Here is a 22,680-nt window from a genome sequence, read left to right as displayed (position 1 = left end):
TGATTTCCAAAACAAGTTTTTTTTGGCACTTACTTGCATTTTATCGTATATCAATTATTAAGATTTTCAACTAATATTGCTCATCAGATGATTTGGTACGGCTGGCCACTCAGCAGATCCTGAGAATTTGATGACATGTGCCACTATTTTCTCAACTGTACAGTTTTGCAATAAGACGGAAGTGAAAATTATGTTTGCAGCCAATCTGAGCAATAGCAAATCACTTGCCACAACAAATTCTTCGCCCTAAATCTTCGGTAGATATTTCAGCCATCTCCATCCATTGACAAAAAAAAACCCTCAGACACAACAATCATTAATATTAAAGATCTGACTAGACCGAGAGAAAGTAAACACTAAGATTAAATTCAGATTCTCTATCAAACATAATAACGCGCTGAAAACATTAATCAGCATTTACTGCATATAATAAACGCTGGGCCAATACTTTTGCTGCAGATTGTTCAGGCTCTGCAGAGGGCGGTGCTCCCACTCACTCAGCTGGTGGTCGGCTCGAGAACAGAGAACTAGGCCGCGGCCCCACATACCCCCTTTCCTCAAAGGCAATTGGTTGCTGGCCGACCTCGCAGCCAATAGGCGACGAGGTTATTAAAAGGGGCCATGGTAACGTGCTCTTGGCTCGCATCGCCGGGACATTTGGGTCTTGATGCTGCGAGGGGGACGGCGTAGGTTTTTATCATTCCCGATGTGTCAGTGCATTGAATGTTGAAAGGCCCAGCCGCCCCTTCCATTCCTCTGATTTATACGGTACGTTCGTAACTTTACGCGGAGCCTCTTCGTGCAGTGAGCAGCGGGTCTAGAATGTTTGTCCAAGAACCATAAACAGCATCGTAGCTTTTACTTTGTGCGACGTTAAGTATTAAAATAAGCTTGACCTGTTTTTGTTTCTAGTTCATTGTTGATATGGAAATTTTTAAAAACTTAATAAACAGGCCCAATCGTTTACGATATGCAGTGTTTAGATGGTCTGACTAAGAGTGTGTGAAGTCTTTTTGTCATAGATGTTTATATTAGAGCCGCACGGAAAGTTTAGCCTCCTTGTTATCACTGGTCTACAAATAACTCGAGCTACCTATTGACCTTGGTTGTCTTTTCTGATTTTTGGCTCCAGTTGGGTTGTAGTGTCAGATTGGACTTCTCCATTGTTGCAGGTATACAACATTCGAAGTGGGTCAAGCCAACAAATAATAACTATAAATAGGACGGCATACTGTTGATAAGGGGCTTGTGCCACTTCATCCTAAATGACATTTGGTGTTGGCAATAGCAGATTATTCAAAATGTTGAACCAAAAAAAAAGTGGATGCTGGGAATCAAACAAAAGTAGAACTGCTGGGAAGGTTTACAGGCCTGGCAGCATCTGTGAAGAGAAAGCAGAGTTTGTTTCTTTATAATATAATTAAACCCATGCAGGGCATTACCCTCCATTGCAAACTGGCTGCCCAGCCAACTGAGCTAACTGTCCCTCTGCCCCAAATAATCATTGAATATCCTCTTTAATTCCTTGATTTAACCTACATCAGCCACATTGTTTGCCATTTGACACATCAAATTCACTTATGACTCTGTATTCAGTTTGAAGTGCCTCTTTCTGAAGTGTGGCTGTCACTAATTTGGAATGAATTTTACACTAAAGTGAAAATTTATGTATTTCTAGATATCTAGAGATCTGAGTTCAGGTCCATTGTACCCTGAAGGTGGCTGCACAGGTGAATAGAGTGATCAAGAAGGCATATGGTATGCTTGCCTTCATCGGATGGGGTGTTGAGTATAAGAGCTGGCAGGTCATGTTAAAATTGTACAAGACTTTAGTTTGTCCGCATTTAGAATACTGTGTACAGTTCTGGTCGCCCCCCATTACCAAAAGGATGCGGACGATTTGGAGAGTGTGCAGAGAAGGTTTACGAGAATGTTGCCTGGTATGGAAGGTGCTAGCTATGAAGAGAGATTTGAGTAGGTTAGGATTGTTTTCATTAGAGAAAAGGAAATTGAGGGGGTACCTGATTGAGGTCTACAAAATCATGAAGGGTATGGGCAGGGCGGATAGCGATAAGCTTTTTCCTAGGCTGAGGGTTTCAATAATGAGAGGTCACTCATTCAAGGTGAGAGATGAAAAGTTTAAGGGGGATACATGCGGAAAGTACTTTACACAGAGGGTGGTAGGTGCCTGGAACGTGTTGCCAGCAGAGGATTTGGAAGCAGGCATGGCGTGTCTGGAGAGATGCATGAATAGGTGGGGAGCAGTGGGATGCAGATGCTTAGGAACTGGGCGATAGGTTTAGACAAGATTTGGATCGGTTCAAGCTTGAAGGGCCAAAGGGTCTGTTGCTGGGCTGCAAATTTTCTTTGTTCTTCTATATGGAAAATTGCACTGCTTTTGTGGCATTTTTTTTACTTTGCAGATGATTCCAATATGGCAAAACAAACCTTATGGATCCTCTCGCAGTGTTGTTCGAATGATCGGATCAAACCTCCCTTTGAAACCGTGTCCTCGAGTTTGTTTTCAGGTAATGGGTGATGTTTAGATAGTAAATGTTTAGCTGTGTGATGTTGAAAAACATTAGTACTGGAATATACTTTGAACTATTTCACTAATTGGGCTTAAATACATAAATTCTTAGCACACCAACTATGACTTCGTTTGGGGAGACACTTTTTTAAAACTTTGCCTTGAAATTACTGAAATCTTGCTTCCTGTTTAATCCATTTCAACAATGACATGCTTGAATAATGCTTATCACATTGGTTCCCAGAAGTCAGTTTGGTAACCTCATGGTACCATTTGTAAGACATCAATATCATCTGTCTAAAGCTCGGTATATTGTCTGTTATGCGTACTATTTTGTTATGGGGGGATGGTGATTTTGTAATGTTCCCAGACTAGCTTCTTGTCCAGGGGGTCAAGCTAATTCTCAATTGGACACTGATTCAAATAGCTTCTCGAATTTAAATTCATTTTTTATATCTGGAGTAAAAAGCAAATTTCAAATGGTGATAGTTTCACAATTATTGTTGTTAAAACCCATCTGGTTCACTAATGCCCTTTAGGAATGAAATCTGTCATCTTAACCTGGTATGATCTATGTGTGACTCTAGACCCATAGCAATGGTTTTGACTCTTAAATGATGTCTGAAATGGCCTAACATGCTATCCCTTTCAAGGGAAAGTAGGGTAAACAACAAATGCTAACTTTTTTTGTGATGCTCATATCCCATTGATGAATTCGGGGGTATTTATTTAAAAGCCTTTCTGTTTTGAGTAGGTTGAACAGTCTTTGGAAGTTAGAATGAAGATGCTCAGATTGTGTTCCTGTGACTCCTTTTTGCAATGGGGTTGCCAGTCTGAAATGCATTGCTTCTTAATAAATGCATACCTTTGTCAACAATACTTCCTTTGTCAACGCATTTGATTTTGGAAGTTTTGCAATCTGTTGAATCTCCACATTTTGTTAACATAAAATAGGTTTTGTTTATGCTTTATGCCACAAGTTGTGAAGAGACACTTTTTGTTAAATTGGTATTTTATCCTAAACTAATTTGTAAATTTTGAAGCTGCTTTGAAAACAAAAGCCTATTTAAGTGGTGAAAGATTAACTTAGAGGGAGATGAATAGAGTATTATGTATTTATCTCTGAAAGGGACCCTTGCCTATTTTCCCAACTGCCTTCTATGTACAGCTTCTGGAAGTGGGATATTGATTGCAGCAGGTGATTATATTGACATTAACAGGAATCACCTACATGATGTCTTCCTACTTTTTCCTCGACAGTCTTGTTTGTTGGGGGAAAAATTGGAAGTTGGTTGAGTGGTGACTAGTGAAATACAACAAGCTTAATGTTAGATTTAGAGTAATCCCCTCACTCCACATTCAGGTGAACGGGAACCTGAAACATGAGATGACTGACTTGAATACAAGACAGGCAAGACATGCTAATTTGCTTTTGGTGCACTCCTTCAAGGATATTTAGGTGTTTCTTTGCCATTTTACTGGTATTTCAGAGAATGTTTTCTTCCCAAGATAAAGACAATGTTGGGGTGAATTTTTAGGCCTTTGTTTTCTTGGTTTTAAACATTCCTTAGACTTTCAATACATAGTTGAGTGGGGTGCTGGAAAAGCACAGCAGATCAGGCAGCACCTGAGGAGCAGGAGAATCGACATTTTGGGCAAGAGCCCTTCATCACAAATGAGGCTTGTCAGATGAGGGGGTAGGTGGAAAAAGAGTGGGGAAGGTAGCTGAGAGTGCGATATGTAGACGGAGGTGGGAATAATGGTGATAGGTCGGAGGGGAGGGTAGAGCGGATAGGTGGGAAGGAAGATGGGCATGCCATGAGGATGGTGCCAAGTTGAAAGGTTGGAACTGGGATAAGGTGGGGGAGGGGCAATGAGATGTTTTCTAAAGCGCTCTGCAATTAGGCATCCTGTCTCCCCAATGTAGAGGAGACTGCCTCGGGAGCAACAGATGCAGTAAATTGTGTGGAAATGCATGGTAAAATTCTGATGGATGTGGAAGGTTCCTTTGGTGCCTTGGATGGAGGTGAGGGGGGAGGTGTGAACACAGGTTTTGCAATTCTTGCCTTGGCAGGGGAAGGTTCTGGGAGGGGAGGGTGGGTTGGTGTGGGGTGGGGGTTTGGATCTGACAAGAGTCGCAGAGGGAATGATCTTTACGGAAAGTGGTTAGGGAAGGGAAATGTAGAATAGATTCAATAAATAGAATCAAGGGAACTCCTTAGCTTTGTGTTGCTGCTTAGAAGTTAATTGTATTTATTTTCAAAGGAGAAGTAAGTTTTAAAAAAGGATTCTGCTACTCTGATTCACTTGTTCATGAGTTAGTTTCTCTTTGTTTAATTACTTTCCTACAAATTATCCTCACTTTGTAGCTACATTGTGAGAACAGACTGTGTTTTGTTAAAAGGCTCTAATTAATCTGGCAATTCACAAGACTTAAGCAAATAAAACAGAACAGCACTGCAGTTCACAATGGAGAATGGAGATAACCTCCAAGCCTCATTGCTTTCCAATCTATACCTAATTTCTCAAGTTTTCAGTAAGTGGAGTTAAGGGGAGGTAATGGCCTAGTGGTATTATTTGGGATTGTGGGAGGTATAGCAGTTTGGATCAGTAATTGGCTTGCTGAAAGAAGACAGGATGGTGGTTGATGGGAAATGTTCATCCTGGAGTCCAGTTACTAATGGTGTACCGCAAGGGTCGATGTTGGGTCCACTGCTGTTGTCACTTTTATAAACGACCTGGTTGAGGGTGTAGAAGGGTAGGTTAGTAAATTTTCGAGGAGAAAGTGAGGACTGCAGATGCTGGAAATCAGAGCTGAAAATGTGTTGCTGGAAAGACGCAACAGGTCAGCAGCATCCAAGGAACAGGAGAATTGACGTTTCGGGCATGAGCCCTTCTTCAGGAATGAGGAAAGTATGTCCAGCAGGCTAAGATAAAAGATAGGGAGGAGGGACTTGGGGGAGGGGCGTTGGAATTGTGATAGGTGAGGGAGGTCAAGGTGAGGATGATAGGCCGGAGTGGGGTGAGGGTGGAGAGGTCAGGAAGAAGATTGCAGGTTAGGAAGGCGGTGCTGAGTTCGAGGGATTTGACTGAGACAAGGTGGGGAAATGAGGAAACCGGAGAAATCTGAGTTCATCCCTTGTGGTTGGAGGGTTCCCAGGCAGAAGATGAGGTGCTCTTCCTCCAACCGTCGTGTTGCCATGGTCTGGCGATGGAGGAGTCCAAGGACCTGCATGTCCTTGGTGGAGTGGGAGAGGGAGTTAAAGTGTTGGGCTACGGGGTGGTTGGGTTGGTTGGTCCAGGTGTCCCAGAGGTGTTCTCTGAAACGTTCCGCAAGTAGGCGGCCTGTCTCCCCAATATAGAGGAGGCCACATCTCCGCCCTTGAGCCTTGCCCCTCCAACCGCCACCAGGATAGAACCCCACTGGTCCTCACCTACCATCCCACCAACCTCCATGTACAACGTATCATCCGCCGTCATTTCCGCCACCTCCAAACGGACCCCACCACCAGGGATATATTTCCCTCCCCTCCCCTCCCTATCAGCGTTCCGAAAAGACCACTCCCTCCGTGACTCCCTCGTCAGGTCCACACCCCCCACCAACCCAACCTCCACTCCTGGCACCTTCCCCTGCAACCGCAAGAAATGCAAAACTTGCGCCCACACCTTCTTCCCCCCCCCTTACTTCCCTCCAAGGCCCCAAGGGACACTTCCATATCCGCCACAAATTCACCTGCACCTCCACACACACCATCTATTGCATCCGCTGCACCCGATGTGGCCTCCTCTATATTGGGGATGTTGTCTGGTATGGAGGGAAGGTCTTACGAGGAAAGGCTGAGGGACTTGAGGCTGTTTTCATTAGAGAGAAGGTGGTTGAGAGGTGACTTAGTAGAGCTATAAGATAATCAGAGGGTTAGATAGGGTGGACATGGAGAGCCTTTTTTCCAAGTATGGTGACGGCGAGCACGAGGAGGGATGATAGATTTAGGACAGATGTCAGAGGTTTCTTTACTCAGTAGTAAGGGTATGGAATGCTTTGCCTGCAACGGTAGTAGATTCGCCAACTTTATGTACACTTAAGTTGTCATTGGACAAGCATATGGATGTACATCGAATAGTGTAGGTTAGGTGGGCTTCAGATTGATATGACAGGTCGGCACAACATCAAGGGCTGAAGGGCCTGTACTGCGCTGTAGTGTTCTATAATCCCTGTACAGGCAGAGTCTATATTTCACATTTGACTAATAAACTCGAGACTGGGTTTCACAGAAATTTGGTTTGGAGACACTTGAGCATTTGACATAAAATCAATGCATTACCAATACAGCAACTGTCAAAATCAAGTTGATCTGACCACAAATACGTATGTTTTTTGATCCAAGTTATTTGTCTGGCTTCTTACATTGATTAATATTTCTTACCATTTCCTCTTGATGTGAAACTGTGCCTCAAAGGACCCAATCAGTTACTGGAGTGTTTAATATTGGAAGAATCAGTCAGTATGGAAAAGACCCTTTGGCCCTCTGACTCTGTACCACCAAAACTTACAAAATTCCTACGTTCTAGCACTTTGCTCATAGCCTGAAGTATTACAACACTTCAAGTGTTCATCCAAGTACTTTTAAAGGTTGAGGTTTCCCACCCCTGCCAATGCATTCCAGATTTCCATTACCCCTCTGGGTTTTAAAAAAATGGTTTTCCTCAAAACCTTTTGCTTTCTCCTTAGAATTATGCCACTCATTATTGACCCTTCAACTAAAGGAACAGATGCGTTCTATCCATCTTGTCCATGCTGCTCAATGTGGTCCTCTTACAGCCTTGTATACTCTGAAGAAGACAAACCAGCCTAACCAAATAGCTTTTCATAGCTAAACTGCTCTAGCACAGGCAACATCCTGATGAATCTTATCTGCATCCCCTCCAAAGCAATCTTATCCTTCTAATAGTGCTGTGACCTGAACTGTGTGCAGGCCTCCAGTTGTGACTAAGCAAAGTCCATACATCTCCAACCTCCCTGCTGTTATCTGTGCCACAACTGATGAAGGCAAATGTCCTGTTTGCCACACTATCTACGAGGCATTCAAGGATCTGTGAACAAGCAGTCCAAGATCCCTCCATTCCTTTTGAGCTCCCTAGTGTCCTGCCATTCATTGAGAACGCCCTCGTTTTGTTGTTACATCAAACGTACATTACCTCAGACTTATATAGGATAAATTCCATCTGTTACTTGTCTGTCCGTCTGAGCACCCCATCTAGGTCCTCCTGTAACCAAAGACCTTCTTTCAGACTGCAAATCAGCTGACAAATCATTGTGAAATCTGCAAATCTTTCCCCCAAGTTTTCTTCTCTATAGTTTATATCTGTCATGAGCAATGAAAGCCAGCATTGATTCCTGTGATATGCCATGAGACACCAGCCTTCAGTCACACAAACCGCCTTTACCCACCACTCTCTAACTCCTACCACTTAGCCAATTTTAGATTCAGCTTTGCAAATTACCCCAGGTCCCATGTGCTTTTGCAGCCTTTTGTCTTCCAGGTGGGACCATGTCAAAGGCTTTTCTGAAATCCAAGAAATCAGTAATTTTTCTCATCCTGCCCTTCTGCTTGAATAAATAAAAAAAGACTGCATTTGGTGTTAGATGTTTGTAGTATGAGTGATTGAGTGGAGGCGGGGGGGGGGGGGGGGGGCTTGAAAACGGTAACTTTCAAGAAGGAATATGGAACTTAATAAGGTGGAGAAATGTTGTGTTCGTGAACACATTCTAAAAGTTGACCTTGCTGTATTGCCATACTTAAGGCTTATCAACCATGTAAGTACATTAATGTCTTCATGTTTAGGTTGAAATAAATACAAATTTACAGAATATGTATGTTAATGTGCCCAATGGAATGCCAGCACCTACTTTCTACCTAATTCTTGTGTGGCTGCGATTTTGAATGAAAATGGAAAATACAATGGGTCTAATGAAATTCATAACTTTTAGCTAGTTTTGAGGAATCATATTGCAGTAGTCCTTGTAACTTCGCTCCATTTTCCGAATCATATTTTAAACTGCTTAAACTTGAGCAATATATATTTTGTGAAGTAATAATGGTAATGCAAAACTTTACCTATTAATGCAGGAACGTCTTTTACAAAGCAACGAAAATAAATCAATTTACTGTTGGTCTGAACAAATTAATCAATCATTCATTAATGCAATCCTGCAATTTTGTGCCCCCCACAGCTTGTTCCAGGACTCGCTGCAGCTGAGTCCCTAAATTCTATGCAAAAAGATAAACCAGCTGTGCCAACCTTAGCAGACATTGCGTGGATAGCTGCAGATGAGGGGGAATCTTTCACCAGGATGAGGTAATCCCTAAATTGTGCAGTTGACTTGAAGTAATGGTCCCTCTTGGTAAAGTTGTACAATGGTACACTTTCATAATTCCTTAGTACACTTAATATCTTCTCAGTAAGTTTTTTTTTTGCCTCATCTTAGCTTGTGGAAAGAATATTGTTACTGTGATAGTAGGACAGACTGCTGCTTTTCTGATCTTTGATACATGACACTCGTCCAGATATGTTTTTAAGTTTGCGTTTGTGTGCTTTTTTCCTGAATTGATCCACAATCATTTCCATTGCATTTGTTTTCTCAATTTTTTTTCTTGAACTTCAGTGATCAAAACTACTGATGTGAAAACAATTGAAGAATTTGTGAAAGAAAAAGAAATGACTGACTTAGCTTGTTTTCTTGTATTTTAACTTTTTTTAAATAGGTAAGCTACAGGGACATGCTCATAAGGCTGAATATTTTATTAACTATTTCATAAGCAGTCATGGAGTTGTACAGCACAAAAGCAGACCCTTCAGTCCAACCAGTTCGTGCTGACCAAGATATTCTAAATAGATCTCGTCCCATTATTAACTTTTAACTCATAGCCCTCTAAACCCTTCCTATTCATATACCCTTCCAGATACGTTTTAAATGTTGTAATTGTACCTCTTCCACCACTTCCTGTGGCAGCTCATTCCCTATGTGCACTGCTCTGTGGAAAAAGCTGCCCCTTGGGTCCCTTTTAAATCTTAACCCTCTCACCTTAAACTTATACCTTCTAGTTTTGGACTCCCTCACCCTGGGAAAAGACCTTGGCTATTCACCCTCTCCATGCCCCTCATGATTTTATAATCTATAACGTGACCCCACAGCATCTGATGCTCCAGGGAAAATAGCCCCAGGCTGTGTAGCCTCTCCCCACAGCTCAAGCCCTCCAACCCTGACAACATCCTTCTAAATCCTTTCTGAAACCTTTCAAATTTCAAACTATCCTCCTTAAAGCAGGAAAACCACAGTTGAACGCAGTATTCCAAAAGTGGCCTCACCAATGTCCTGTACAGTCGCAGCATGATCTCCTAATCACTATACTCAGTGCACTGACCTAGAAAGGCAAGTGTACCAAACGTTCCTTCACTATCCCATCTCTCTGCAACTCCACTTTCAAGGAATTTTGAGCCTGCACTCCAAGGTCTCTCCCCAGGACTTACCCTTCAATGTTTAAGTCCTGCCTGATTTGCTTTACCAAAATGCAATACCTCACATCGAAATTAAACTCCAACTGCCACTCCTTGACGTATCTATCTAGATCCTGTTCTACTGAGATAACCACCTTCACTATCTACTGTGCTACCAATTTTGGTGTTATCTGCAAAGTTAGTAACCATACCTCCTATGTTCATATTCAATCATTTATATAAAGACAAAGCAGTGGACACTGCGTCGATCCTTGCAAAATATTGCTGGTCATGCCTCCAGTCTGAAAAACAACCTTCCACTAATGCAATATCTCTTATGTTCAAGCCAATTTTGATTAGATTAGATTCACAACAGTGCAGAAACTGGCCCTTCGGCTCAACCAGTCCACACCAACCCTCTGAGTAACCCACCCAGACCCATTTCCCTCTGACTAATGCGCCCAACATTTGGACAATTTTTAGCATGGTCAATTCACCTGACCTCACATTTTTGGAGTGTGGGAGGAAACCGGAGCACCCAGAGGAAACCCATGTAGGCACGGGGAGAATGTGCAAACTCCACACACAGTTGCCTGAGGCTGGAATCAAACCTGGGACCCTGGTGCTGTGAGGCAGCAATGTTAACCACTGTGCCGCTATCCAAATGACTAGTTTTCCCTGGATTCCATGTGATCTAACCAGTCTGCCATGCGGAACCTTGACAAACGCCTTACTGAAGTCCGCGTAGACCGAATGTCCACTGCTCTGTCTTCATCGATCTTCTTTGTCACTACTTTTTAAAAAAAAAAATCAAGTTAGTGAGACATGAATTCCCAAGCACAAAGCCATGTTAACTATCCCTAATCAGTCTTTGCCTTTCCAAATACAAGTAATTCCTCTCCTGCAGAATCCCCTCTAACATCTTGCCCACCACTGACCTCAAGCTCTTTGGTTTATAGTTCCTGGCTTTTCCTTGCCATGTTTCTTAAATATTGGCACCACGTTGGCCAAACTCCAGTCTTCTGGCACCTCCCCCATGGCTTTTGATGAATCAAATATCTCCACAAGGGCCCAGCAATCAATTCCCTAGCTACCCCCAAGCTTCTGGGAGACACCTGATCCGGTCCCAGGGATTTATCAACCTTATGCATTTTAAGATATTCAGTGCCACCATCTCTGTAATATGGGCACTTTTCAAGGTATCACTATTTATTTCTCCAAGTTTTCTATCTTCTACATCCTTCTCCATAGTAATTACTGATGCGAAATATTCATTTAGTATCTTCCCCCATCTCCTGTGGTTCCACATAGACGGCTTCTTTGATCTTTGAGGGGCCCTATTCTCTCCCTGGTTAGTGTTTTGTCCTCACTGTATTTGTAGAATCTCTTTACATTCTCCTCTGTCCTATTGCTATATCGTTTCCCCGTTTTTATGCCATTCTGATTTCAGTCTTGAGTATATTCCTGCTGCCTTTATAATCTTACTCTAGGGAATCACTTGATCCCTGCTATCTATACCTGTCATATGCCACCTCCTTTGTCTTGACCAGAGCCTCAATTTCTCTAGTCGTCAGCATTCCCTACACCTACCAGCCTTGCCCTTGACAGTAACACAAAATACTGCTTCTGGACTCTGTCATTTCTTTGAAGGCCTTCCACATTCCAACCATCCCTTTATGTGTGAATAACTTCTAACTTCTAAAATTCTTGCCTAATACCACCAAAACTGGCCGGCCTTCTCATTTGGATGAGGTCTGTCCTTTTCCATAAGTAACGAAGTTATGATCACTGGCCCCCAAAATACTCCCCCAGTGACACTTCAGTCACTTGCCCTGTCATATTTCCTAAGAGAAGGTCAAGTTTTGCTGCTTTAGCAAATATTCAACATACTGAATAAGAAAGGTTTCTTGTACATGCTTAACAAATTTCTCTCCATCCAAGCTCTTAATACCATGACAGTCTCAGTTTATGTTTGGAAAGTTAAAATCCCCTGCCATTACCACCTATTATTTTTACAGATAATTAAAATCTCCTTACAAATTTGCTTCTCAATTTCTCACTGACTATTCCAATCCAGTAAGATGGTCATCCCTTTCTTATTTCTCCATTCCACCAGAATAATTTAAATTGACATTCTTTCAAGAATATCCTCTTGATGAACAGTAGTAATGTTACCCCAAACTAAAAATGCCATCACCCCCCCCCCGCCCCCGCAACACCAACATCTACCTTTTCTATAGCATAACATGTGCACAGTTAGCTGTACTTGTCAAAACATTAAGGTCCAAACATCTTTGGCCACTTTATCTGTCCGTAACTTTTTCAAAAGTGGTCAAGTACCTTTTGACTCCACCTTTCAAAAAATTTAAGGCCTAAGTGTAGACATCTAGTTAAATCAAATCCCTTATCCTCTGAACTATTACCTCTTCTTTATTTACTTTAAGCTTTCTGTGGCCAGAAAGCTTTGTTGTTTAATTTCCCTATTTCTTTTTGGATCAGTGCTTTTAATTCCATCACCTTTTCCATTAGTTTTTTTTGTCCTTTTCTATTTCTTGCTTTCTTAATTCAAATTCTTTGTTAACCCCCAATTCAAGTATTTTTCACTTCTAACTCTACCTTTAGCTATTTATAGTTATCATCTCCATTTCAGATTTCCCTCCTGAATGTTGGGTAATCACATTTGGCATCCCCTATTGAGATGCTTTTAGTTTTGTTTTCACTTTCTCTGCTAACTCCAATTTTAGTCCTATTCAAACATTTCAAATGATTCACTGTTCTATCTTCTACTTTCAGAATGTTTGCAATATTGCATGTATTTAGAAAATAGCTGTGAATCAACCTCTCCACAAGTTTGTTACTTTTAATGCATCATCCGTTCATGTTTCTTTGAGAGACACTGATCCCTCTTGGATTCAAATTCTGGCAATAGCCTCCAGTCATTACGGAGCCAGCTAATGTTACTACTTGACAATCGGGTCCCAGAATGAAACCTGACTTGATATTTTGACATGATGGTCATTCATTGAAATATAAGCACACACTGATGCATTTTTTTCCCCCTAAAACTGACTACTTTATGAGAAGTTTAATATGTAAAAGAAAAATGATTTTTTTAAAAAGCCAGGCTATCTAGATTTGAAGCATGATTTGAGACATACGTTTGGTATGTTGCCTCCCAGGTGCAAGGGTACGTGATGTCTCTGATCGTGTTTTCCGGGTCCTGGAGGGGGAGGGGGAGCAACCCGAAGTCGTGGTCCACATTGGCACCAACGACATAGGTAGGAGGAGTGCTGAGGATGTTAGACAGGCTTTCAGGGAGCTAGGTTGGAAGCTTGGAGTTAGAACAAACAGAGTTGTTGTCTCTGGTTTGTTACCCGTGCCACGTGATAGAGATTCGAGGAATAGGGAGAGAGAACAATTAAATGCGTGGCTTCAGGGATGGTGCAGGAGGGAGGGGTTCCAGTTTTTGGATAACTGGGGTTCTTTCTGGGGACGGTGGGACCTCTATAAACAGGATGGTCTACACCTGAACCTGAGGGGAACCAGTATCCTTGGGGGGAGGTTTGCTAGTGCTCTTGGGGGGGGTTTAAACTAACTCGGCAGGGGCATGGGAACCCAGATTGTAGCTTCAGGGTGCAGGGCCTGGAGTGTAGGGAGGTGAGGAACATGGGATCAATTTCCAAGGAGGGTGCCTGTAAACAGGGAAGTGGCTTGAAGTGTGTATACTTCAATGCAAGAAGTATACGAAATAAGGTAGGTGAACTTGCAGCGTTGGTTGGGACCTGGGACTTCGATGTTGTGGCTATTACGGAGACATGGCTAGAACAGGGACAGGATTGGCTGTTGCAGGTTCCGGGATTTAAATGTTTTAGTAGGGTCAGAGGTGGGGGTAAAAGAGGGGGAGGTGTGGCATTGCTTGTCAAAGATAGTATTACAGCGGTGGAAAGGACGATGGATGAGGACTTGCCATCTGAGGTAGTTTGGGCTGAGGTTAGGAATAGGAAAGGTGAGGTCACCCTGTTAGGAGTCTTTTACAGGCCTCCTAATAGTCCTAGAATCATTGAAGAAAGGATTGGGAAGGTGATTCAGGAGATGAGTGACAGTAATAGGGTGGTTGTTATGGGGGACTTTAACTTTCCTGATATTGATTGGGAAAGCTATAGCTCAAGTTCGTTAGAAGGGTCAGTGTTTGTTCAATGTGTGCAGGAGAGTTTCCTGACACAATATGTAGACAGGCCAACAAGAGGTGAGGCCATACTGGATTTGGTTCTGGGTAACGAACCAGGCCAGGTGTTAGAATTAGAGGTAGGTGAGCACTTCGGGGATAGTGACCATAATTCGGTGATTTTTACACTCGTGATGGAGAGGGATAAGTGTGTACTACAGGGCAAGAATTATAGCTGGGGTAAGGGAAATTATGATGCGGTGAGGCATGACTTAGGATGTGTGGCTTGGAAAAGTAGACTCCAAGGCAAGAGTGTAAATGATATGTGGAACTTGTTCAAGGGGCAACTATTGAGTGTCCTTGATAATTATGTACCTGTCAGGCAGGAAGGAAAGGGTCGTGCGAGGGAGCCGTGGTTTAATAAGGAATTGGAATCCCTTGTTAAATGGAAGAGGACGGCCTACCTCAAGATGAGACGTGAAGGTTCAATTGGGGCGATTGAGAGTTATAGGGTAGCCAGGAAGGACCTGAAGAGAGAGCTAAAAGCAGCAAGGAGGGGACATGAAAGGTCCTTAGTAGATAGGATTAGGGAAAACCCTAAGGCTTTCTATAGGTATGTTAGGAATAAAAGAATGACTAGGGTAGGAATAGGTCCAGTCAAGGATAGTAGGGGGAAGTTGCGTGTGGAGGCGGAAGAGATTGGGGAGACACTGAATGAATACTTTTCTTCAGTATTCACTCAGGAACAGGGCATTGTTGTCGATGAGAATACTGAGGCACAAATAAGTAGAATGGATGGCTTTGAGGTATGTAGAGAAGAGGTGTTGGAAATCCTGGAAAAGGTGAAAATAGATAAGTCCCCTGGGCCTGATGGCATTTATCCTAGGATTCTCTGGGAAGCAAGGGAGGAGATTGCAGAGCCATTGGCCTTGATTTTTATGTCCTCTTTGTCTACAGGAGTAGTCCCAGAAGACTGGAGGATAGCAAATGTGGTTCCCTTGTTCAAAAAGGGGAGTAGGGATAGCCCTAATAACTATAGGCCGGTGAGTCTCACTTCTGTTGTGGGCAAAGTCTTAGAGAGAATTGTAAGGGATAGGATTTATGCACATCTGGATAGGAATAATGTGATCAAGGATAGTCAGCATGGTTTTGTGAAGGGCAGGTCGTGCCTCACAAACCTTATTGAATTCTTTGAAAAGGTGACGAAGGAGGTTGATGAGGGGAAAGCGGTAGATGTGGTATATATGGATTTTAGTAAGGCGTTTGATAAGGTTCCCCATGGTAGGCTACTGCAGAAAATACGGAGATATGGCATTGAGGGTGAGTTGGAGGTTTGGATTAGGAATTGGCTGGATGGAAGAAGACAGAGGGTAGTAGTTGATGGCAAAGTTTCTTCATGGAGTGCCGTCACTAGCGGTGTTCCGCAAGGATCTGTTTTGGGACCATTGCTGTTTGTCATTTTTATAAATGACCTGGAAGAGGGGTTAGAAGGTTGGGTGAGCAAGTTTGCGGATGATACGAAAGTCGGAGGAGTTGTTGACAGTGAGGAAGCATGTGGCAGGTTACAGCAGGATATAGAGAAGCTGCAGAGCTGGGCAGAAAGGTGGCAGATGGAATTCAATGTAGCTAAGTGCGAGGTGATTCACTTTGGGAAGAATAACAAAAAGATGGGGTACTGGGCTAATGGTCGGATACTTGGTAGTGTGGATGAGCAGAGGGATCTTGGTGTCCATGTACACAGATCTCTGAAAGTTGCCACCCAGGTAAATAGTGCGGTGAGGAAGGCATATGGCGTACTGGCTTTTATTGGTAGAGGAATTGAGTTCCGGAGTCCTGAGGTCATGATGCAGTTGTATAAGACTCTGGTACGGCCGCATCTGGAATATTGTGTGCAGTTTTGGTCGCCATACTATAAGAAGGATGTGGAGGCATTGGAACGGGTGCAGAGGAGGTTTACCAGGATGTTGCCTGGTATGGAAGGAAAATCGTATGAGGAAAGACTGAGGCACTTGGGGCTGTTTTCACTAGAGAAAAGAAGGTTTAGGGGTGACTTGATTGAAGTGTACAAGATGATTAGGGGGTTAGATAGGGTCGACAGTATGAACCTTTTCCCGCGTATTGAGTCGGGTATTACAAGGGGGCATAGCTTTAAATTAAGGGGGGGTAGATATAGGACAGATGTTAGGGGTAGGTTCTTCACTCAGCGAGTCGTTAGTTCATGGAATGCCCTGCCAGTAACAGTAGTGGACTCTTCCTCTTTATGGGCATTTAAGAGGGCATTGGATAGGTATATGGAGGATAGTGGGTTAGTGTAGTTTAGGTGGGCTTGGATCGGCGCAACATCGAGGGCCCAAGGGCCTGTACTGCGCTGTATTCTTCTATGTTCTATGTTCTATGTTCTATGTTCTAAAATATGCAGCAAAGTTTTCATCTGTTTCCCAAAAAACATTTGTCAAATCTGTGTGCTTACCTCTTTCTCTTAAATCTTTAAATTAAACTCCAATGATTGTGCACTGTTCTTTTGTGAACTGTGAAGTTGTCTTATATACCCATTAAACTGAAAGTTTAGAATTTCTTGCTCTTTTCATAATCTGATTTCTAACCCAATATACTTTGGTCTACTCTAACCTTCTACTAAAGTAAATTATTCTCTGAACTGTTCTGTGTTTATTCCTGGCAGAGAGATTGTACTGGGATTGACCCCAGTCAGAATCCCCTCAACCTGTTTAAAAGCTTCCAATTTCGGGGTTTCTGAAGCTAAAACTAATCTAATAGCCCTTGATGTTTACATGCCAGATTGGAAATCATTGCAAGACAAATCATCTTCTATTAACTCCAGGGGTTCCATTCTCAATTAGGTCATGGTTTCTGAAAGATCAACAGACATAGTTATTTTTTAAACCATTTGTCAAAGTAACAAATGCCCACTTGCCTCTAGTTTTAAGGCCTATGTTTCCTTACAATCTTGTTTTTTTTTATTTCATAGAGCTGATGCCAGACCTTACAGGGAAGAGTGGCACCCTACCCCACTCCTTATAATGCACAGGAATTCATCAGTCCCCAACTTTCGAAGGGAAGGGAGAAAACTTGAAAGTCTGAAGAAACCAGGTTTAGCTGCTCTGAACCATACAGTTGCACTTCAAGATGAGCTTAGTCGTTTGCGAGAACAAATTGCAAAAATAGTCGCTGTGCCAGAGACAAAAATGGATACTAGTAAGTTTTGAAAACATTACTACTCCACTTAATACCCCTTGCTTTGGAAAAGGGGTTTAACCTTGATTGGAGATGAAATTTTTTAAGAATGCCTTCGGTGCTATTGATTATCCACTCCGTTTGTAATGGAGAGTGTGAGACCTGTGTCGTCTCATGCCTTGGCATGAGCAGCTCAAACTGATTTAATTGGGGGTATATGGATATTTACTTTTGTTTTTTGTTTTCTTTGGCTTTTTCCCATTCTCTCCACCATTTAACAATGATCTGACTGGAGTATCACGTTGCTAAACTGCCGTTCCTACAATTGTAAAGTGAAATAAAACTTTTTTGAACTGTACCATTTATCAAGCTTGGGAACAGATCCAAGTAAATGTAGAGTTAAGTCAGTGTGGTGACCTTAATTGTTCACAAAGGTATATATTGAGACCTTACTCAAAATAAGGTTTAGGGAGAGAGTTCAGAAGTTAGATAGCTAGAAGTTCTGATACCATTGTTGGAATGCAAAAAGGATGAATTGCCAAGGAATGCAGAGTCTGAAGGATAAAGGATCGATCAAGGATTTGTGGGAATAAAAAGAAATGTAGAGATGACGCAGTATAATGCAGAATTCAGTTGGAGATTTTATTGTTAAAAAGTAAACTTAATTTGGAGTAAGAAATGGCTGAGAATCAACTGTAATTGGATAGGCATTTGGGTTATTGACTACCACTTTACTGGGATCAAGTAGGCAGCTGAGCATTTCTAACTAGGTACAACATTTCTTAAAGGTGGGCAGTGAGGCTGAAATTTTGATCTGCGAGGGGGCTGAAGACAAAAAAGCCTCGCTCATTGTTAACGGAGTGGCTGATAATCGTACAGGTGTCTTGAAACCTGTTGCCTGCATTGTGATTTCATTTTAATTCTCTGACCACTGAGATGTTTACAGCATCACTTAAAGGTGTTGTAAGTAGTGTCTTGGGAGCAGCCAGTCCTGCTGTTCAGTATGATTATCATTGATCAGTTTGTGGCCTTCCACCAACCCCAATCACCCTTGATTCTTTGGTCTATCAAAAAAGTCTACCTATTTCAACCTTCAATAAATGCAGTGACCTGTTCTCTACTGTTTTTTGAGAAGAGAATTCTGCAGACTAACCAGGCTTTGAGTTAGAAGGTATTTCTTTTACATTTCCATTTTAAAAAGGGTATACTATTAGTATCTTGAATGCACTCATTTGTCATATAAGTAACTTGCATTGAATAACAAGAGAATCTCGTTTCATTTTGTCTTTCAGCATCTGCCCCTCTTACACCAGAACTTTGCTCTCCTGACACATCGAGTATTGCCTGCTCTTTACCAGATTTTGAATCCGCATACCCTCCTTTAGCATCATTTACTATAAATGATGATATTCCTGAGTCCGACGAGCCAGAATCTTTAAGTCTCGCGTCCTTTTCCATTGCTGCTTCATCAAACTTTGACTTTGACTTTGAAAATAAGGGGCAGGATTTAACAATGAACGACGATGCTGATGATGAGACCACCTGCCTTTCAAAGTCCACCAGCTTTGCAGACATGATGGATATTCTGAAAGATATGAATAGGGTTAAATTAAATTCGCTACAGGGGTGAGTTGGAAATGACTGTGACTTTAATATAATCTGAGTAGTCTTCAACTGAGACAACAAGCTGGAATATCAGATTATTTGGAGATTAATGTTACAGGCTGATAGGGGAAACATTTTGCTTTTGCACAAGTGAACAACAAATTTGTGAAATTTTTAATGAAAGACCGTGTACGCTCTACATACCAGAAGTATCTGGTTGAATTCGTGCTCTGTTTGGACTTACATCACTTATTGAGATCAGTTATGTCCTTGATGCCCATGACCTAGGAGGAAGAAATTATTGGGTGAGAGGGGGGTTTAAAGCGGGGAATTCATCTGAAATGACTTTGAAAGGAGTATTGTTTGCCAGCCAAATTAAGTTGCAAATGCTGTAATCAAAGCTGGAGTTCTTGCACTTAATACTGTGAATGTTCTAAGAGCTAGAATTTAATGACTTTTGGTCTGGAGTGGAGGTGAGGGCCATATTTTCCAACTTTGGATTGATTTTTCTGAGGCTCATATAATCTCCAATTGTCAAACATTTCAAATGAGCATGAAAGTGACATGCTATAAGGTTTCCCTTTGTGAAATCAAAGGATTTTCCCATGCCCCTCCCCACTCTCCCATTCCCACAAAAATTAAACCTGGAAAATGTCAGAATGCTGGCTAGTAACATTGATACAAATAAGTTTTTTATAATAACAATCCACAGTGCCAAAGTGTTTGCAGAACAAAAATTCTCCCCAGTCTCTCAAGCATGTAGTTCAGTGTTGTATGTTGACGTTTATCCAAAAAAGACACACCATCTAATAAATGCATGCCAGGTCTCAATTGAGAAATTTACAGTTCCATCACAGCCATTCTTGTATGTGTTTTTGATTAAACTTGGGTTAAGAGGCTTAAGCTTTGATATCCTTTTAAATATGTATGACAACTGAATTTACAGGCATGCTCAACTATATAAATCAGATTGAAATTCCATTTAGCTCATTTTTCCAATGCTGCTACTTTGAAAGACCTGTTCATTAGGTTCTTTGCCCTGCAACCATTTCCTCTTCAAGTGTTTATTCTGTTTTATTTTGAAATGGCTGCATTTTGTGCTTTGAAACTACCAACCTGAATGCTCAATTTTCTGGACTCTGCTGTATCATCCTTTTTTTCTTTAAAAAAAAAAATCCATTCATCAAAGGCTGTTCTAACATAGCATAGCCCTTGAGGATGGGAAGCATTGGAATTGTTAAACTTTTTTATTTTGAAAAATTAACTTCAGTGAGATTGTCAACTAAGCAGTAGAATCACATTTTTTTTTTTAAAATAACAGTGTAACTGAGAAGTTGATGAGAGGAGATGGCAGAGTTAAAGGCAACACACCCATGCGAATACCATTAACTGACCTTTGTTTTATCAGCACTGCACTTCGGTGTATGCTGGATAAAGCAAAGTTGATACTGCTATTAAATCTGTTAATGTCATTACTCTCTAATTTATGAAAAATCTTCTCCTGCGGTTCCAAGGGACGTTATTTGCTCCTTCAATCCTATTCCTTCTACAGAGCATGTTTCTGTGCTTCTATAGCCTGTCCTGCCTCAATCCCTAAACAAAACTGAAGGAGTCGCCAAAATAGCTGTTATAAGTCAGTGTCTCCTGGCTTTGTACTGGAACAGGAAGTCTGTGCCATGGTATCAGAATTCACTGTCCACTCAGCCCATCAGCAAATGTACCATGCCACTGACCATTGTACATCTGATGAAGCACTCAAATCACAATTGTCACTGTGTTCCTCCGTGTGACACCTTACTTGATTCCCTCCCACTCGCCAGCTTGATTCCTTGATTACAGGAAGTGATAAACATTGAAGGAACTTGGCAGTGAATGGGAGGGAGGCAGTGAGGAGACAGGAGTGGTGTTATGTGAATTTCCTGAGTGTGGGATTTGAATTAAACTAACTTAAAACATTTGAAAATAAACCCTTTTATCTTTCATGCAAACGTATATCTGTGACATTGCTAGCAGTGACATTGTAAGTACTGAGACTATATGAGCTGAGTCTGACTGTACAGCTGCACTGAAGGGTATTTTAAGGTTGGAGTCTAAATTGATGCTTTTTTTCCTTGACTTGAACCACACAGCATATTCTCCTTGGAATGGAATGCTTCCACTATTTGGAATGATATTTGGCAAATGTTGCAGTTCGAGATGATGAACATTGTGTATATTGTGTGTAAACTGTCTTTACATTTCCTCTCCACCACTGACACTTTTAGGACATGGTGAATCTTGCTTCAGTTTTGTAGCAGAGTTTCCAATGGATTAGTCTAAATTTAGACCTTGCCAGTAGACCTCAGCTACTAACATCTTAGACATCAATTGTGATGATATTAATACTGAAAGCATCCAAATTGATTTAAGAAAATGAGACTGAGACATAGCCAGTGGTACAATAGTTAGTCTTTTGCAGTTTGTCACAATTGTGTAATTTGTATTCCAACCTTGTTGCATATTCCAGGTGATGCTTTTAATGTATACTAGACCATTTATAACTTCACAAAAGAAAGCTAAAATTTGATAGGGCAAGACTTAATTATTGAAACCATTATCACTGCAGGTCCAGGAGAGGCTCTCAGCTTTTGAGAGAGAATGACCCTTCAGCGCTTATATCGGAAGCGTTGAAACGCAAGTTCACAGTTCAAGACAGCTCTATTTTTAAGAAGGAAGACTGATCAAATAAGATCTTCAAACATCAAGTAGTAATCCCTACAAGTATGTCTTTATTGCTTATAAACAATATACTTGAGATTTTAGGCTACTGTTTGTGCTCTGTAAAGATTTTCAATTAACCTTCTTAGACATGTTAGGACACCGCTCTGGAGCAAGTGGAACTTGAATACATGCCTCCTAGCCTAGAGCAGAGAGCTGTGTAAGACTAGCATAAAGGGGATGAATTTGATTTAATATTCTCTTTCATGAAGTATAGGCATATGGGCGGCAATTGATGAGGACAACTAATAATTTCAATTTGAAACAATGGGGGGAAGTAGAGACTTCAATATTTTCCTTTGGGTATTTTAAGTTTGACAGGCTGACATCAGTTGGTGCTACTTTCACTTTTATATATTAAAAAAAATCTTTATTTTGCCTTTTTCACTAGATTTAAAACCAGGATGGGAAACTGAGTCACTTGAAATGGACTGCCTTACTCTCAGCCAGTTCAGTACACTCTATGGAACCCTGCTACTTGGAGCAAGCATGATGTGTTGATCAGAAAAGCGCATAGTTTTTGCACTCAAAATTACAGGTTGTGGATACAAACCTAAATGAGGCAAGCTTGTATTTGTGCCTTGTGTATACAGATTTATTGTGGAGTAAAACCTTCCTTATTTCTGCTATTTGTTTTTCTTTTGTTAGAAGGAATAAGTTTATGGGTTGGTGTTAAACCAGTGAACTGGGATTTACATTTGATTTACAGAATAATTTAGTGCTGAATTTTTATTTGGCTCTTTATTTGGATTTTCTCCATTGACATTTGTATGTCCTGAAAGAGGCTGCACATTCAGTGGCGAAGTGTTCAGTTGTTCCAGTTTAATTAGAAACAATGGTAACTTTTTTTAGTGTTACATTCAAAAGGGCAAAACAAATTGTGATCCTTTTTTCACTTCGTTGTCTGTTCCTCAAACTGCAATCAATGCTCTTT

At 41.4% G+C, this 22,680-nt stretch overlaps 2 protein-coding genes across 9 annotated transcripts in view; one reads left to right on the top strand and one right to left on the bottom strand.

The window, feature by feature from the left end:
- Positions 1 to 561, bottom strand: part of LOC122563525 (oxidation resistance protein 1) — a 116,431-nt gene extending 115,870 nt beyond the window's left edge. For 7 of the 8 annotated variants that reach the window (XM_087976742.1, XM_087976746.1, XM_087976741.1 and 4 more), the window contains exon 1: positions 34 to 412. Coding sequence is in view for 1 of the 8 variants with exons in the window: in XM_087976752.1 (XP_087832878.1) it covers positions 422 to 546 (125 nt within the window). In the remaining 7 variants the exon portion in view is untranslated. The other variant, XM_087976752.1, reaches the window with a different exon arrangement.
- A 50-nt stretch (positions 562 to 611) lies between these two features.
- Positions 612 to 22,375, top strand: mtfr1l (mitochondrial fission regulator 1-like). The gene is made up of 7 exons (XM_043717372.2): positions 612 to 768; positions 2,424 to 2,528; positions 8,763 to 8,887; positions 17,179 to 17,405; positions 18,677 to 19,010; positions 21,595 to 21,749; positions 22,138 to 22,375. Exons 1-6 carry the CDS (start codon positions 724 to 726, stop codon positions 21,707 to 21,709), a joined length of 951 nt encoding a protein of 316 aa, XP_043573307.2. The 5' UTR covers positions 612 to 723; the 3' UTR covers positions 21,710 to 21,749; positions 22,138 to 22,375.
- Positions 22,376 to 22,680: the final 305 nt, after the last annotated feature.

This window comes from Chiloscyllium plagiosum, unplaced genomic scaffold (genome assembly GCF_037043375.1).
Source record: "Chiloscyllium plagiosum isolate Xiang-an unplaced genomic scaffold, Cpla_swu_hap1 HiC_scaffold_30, whole genome shotgun sequence".
In the NCBI taxonomy this organism is placed as follows: Eukaryota; Metazoa; Chordata; class Chondrichthyes; order Orectolobiformes; family Hemiscylliidae; genus Chiloscyllium; species Chiloscyllium plagiosum.
Note: the sequence above shows the minus strand (reverse complement) of the source record. Positions and strands in the feature narration are given on the sequence as shown.

Bases quoted from the DNA above. Each gene is read 5' to 3' on its own strand.
- mtfr1l (XM_043717372.2), top strand. From the start codon at position 724: ATGTTGAAAGGCCCAGCCGCCCCTTCCATTCCTCTGATTTATACG. The intron at 8,888-17,178 runs GTAATCCCTAAA...TTTATTTCATAG, and splicing joins GAATCTTTCACCAGGATGAG to AGCTGATGCCAGACCTTACA. The intron at 19,011-21,594 runs GTGAGTTGGAAA...TTATCACTGCAG, and splicing joins AAATTAAATTCGCTACAGGG to GTCCAGGAGAGGCTCTCAGC.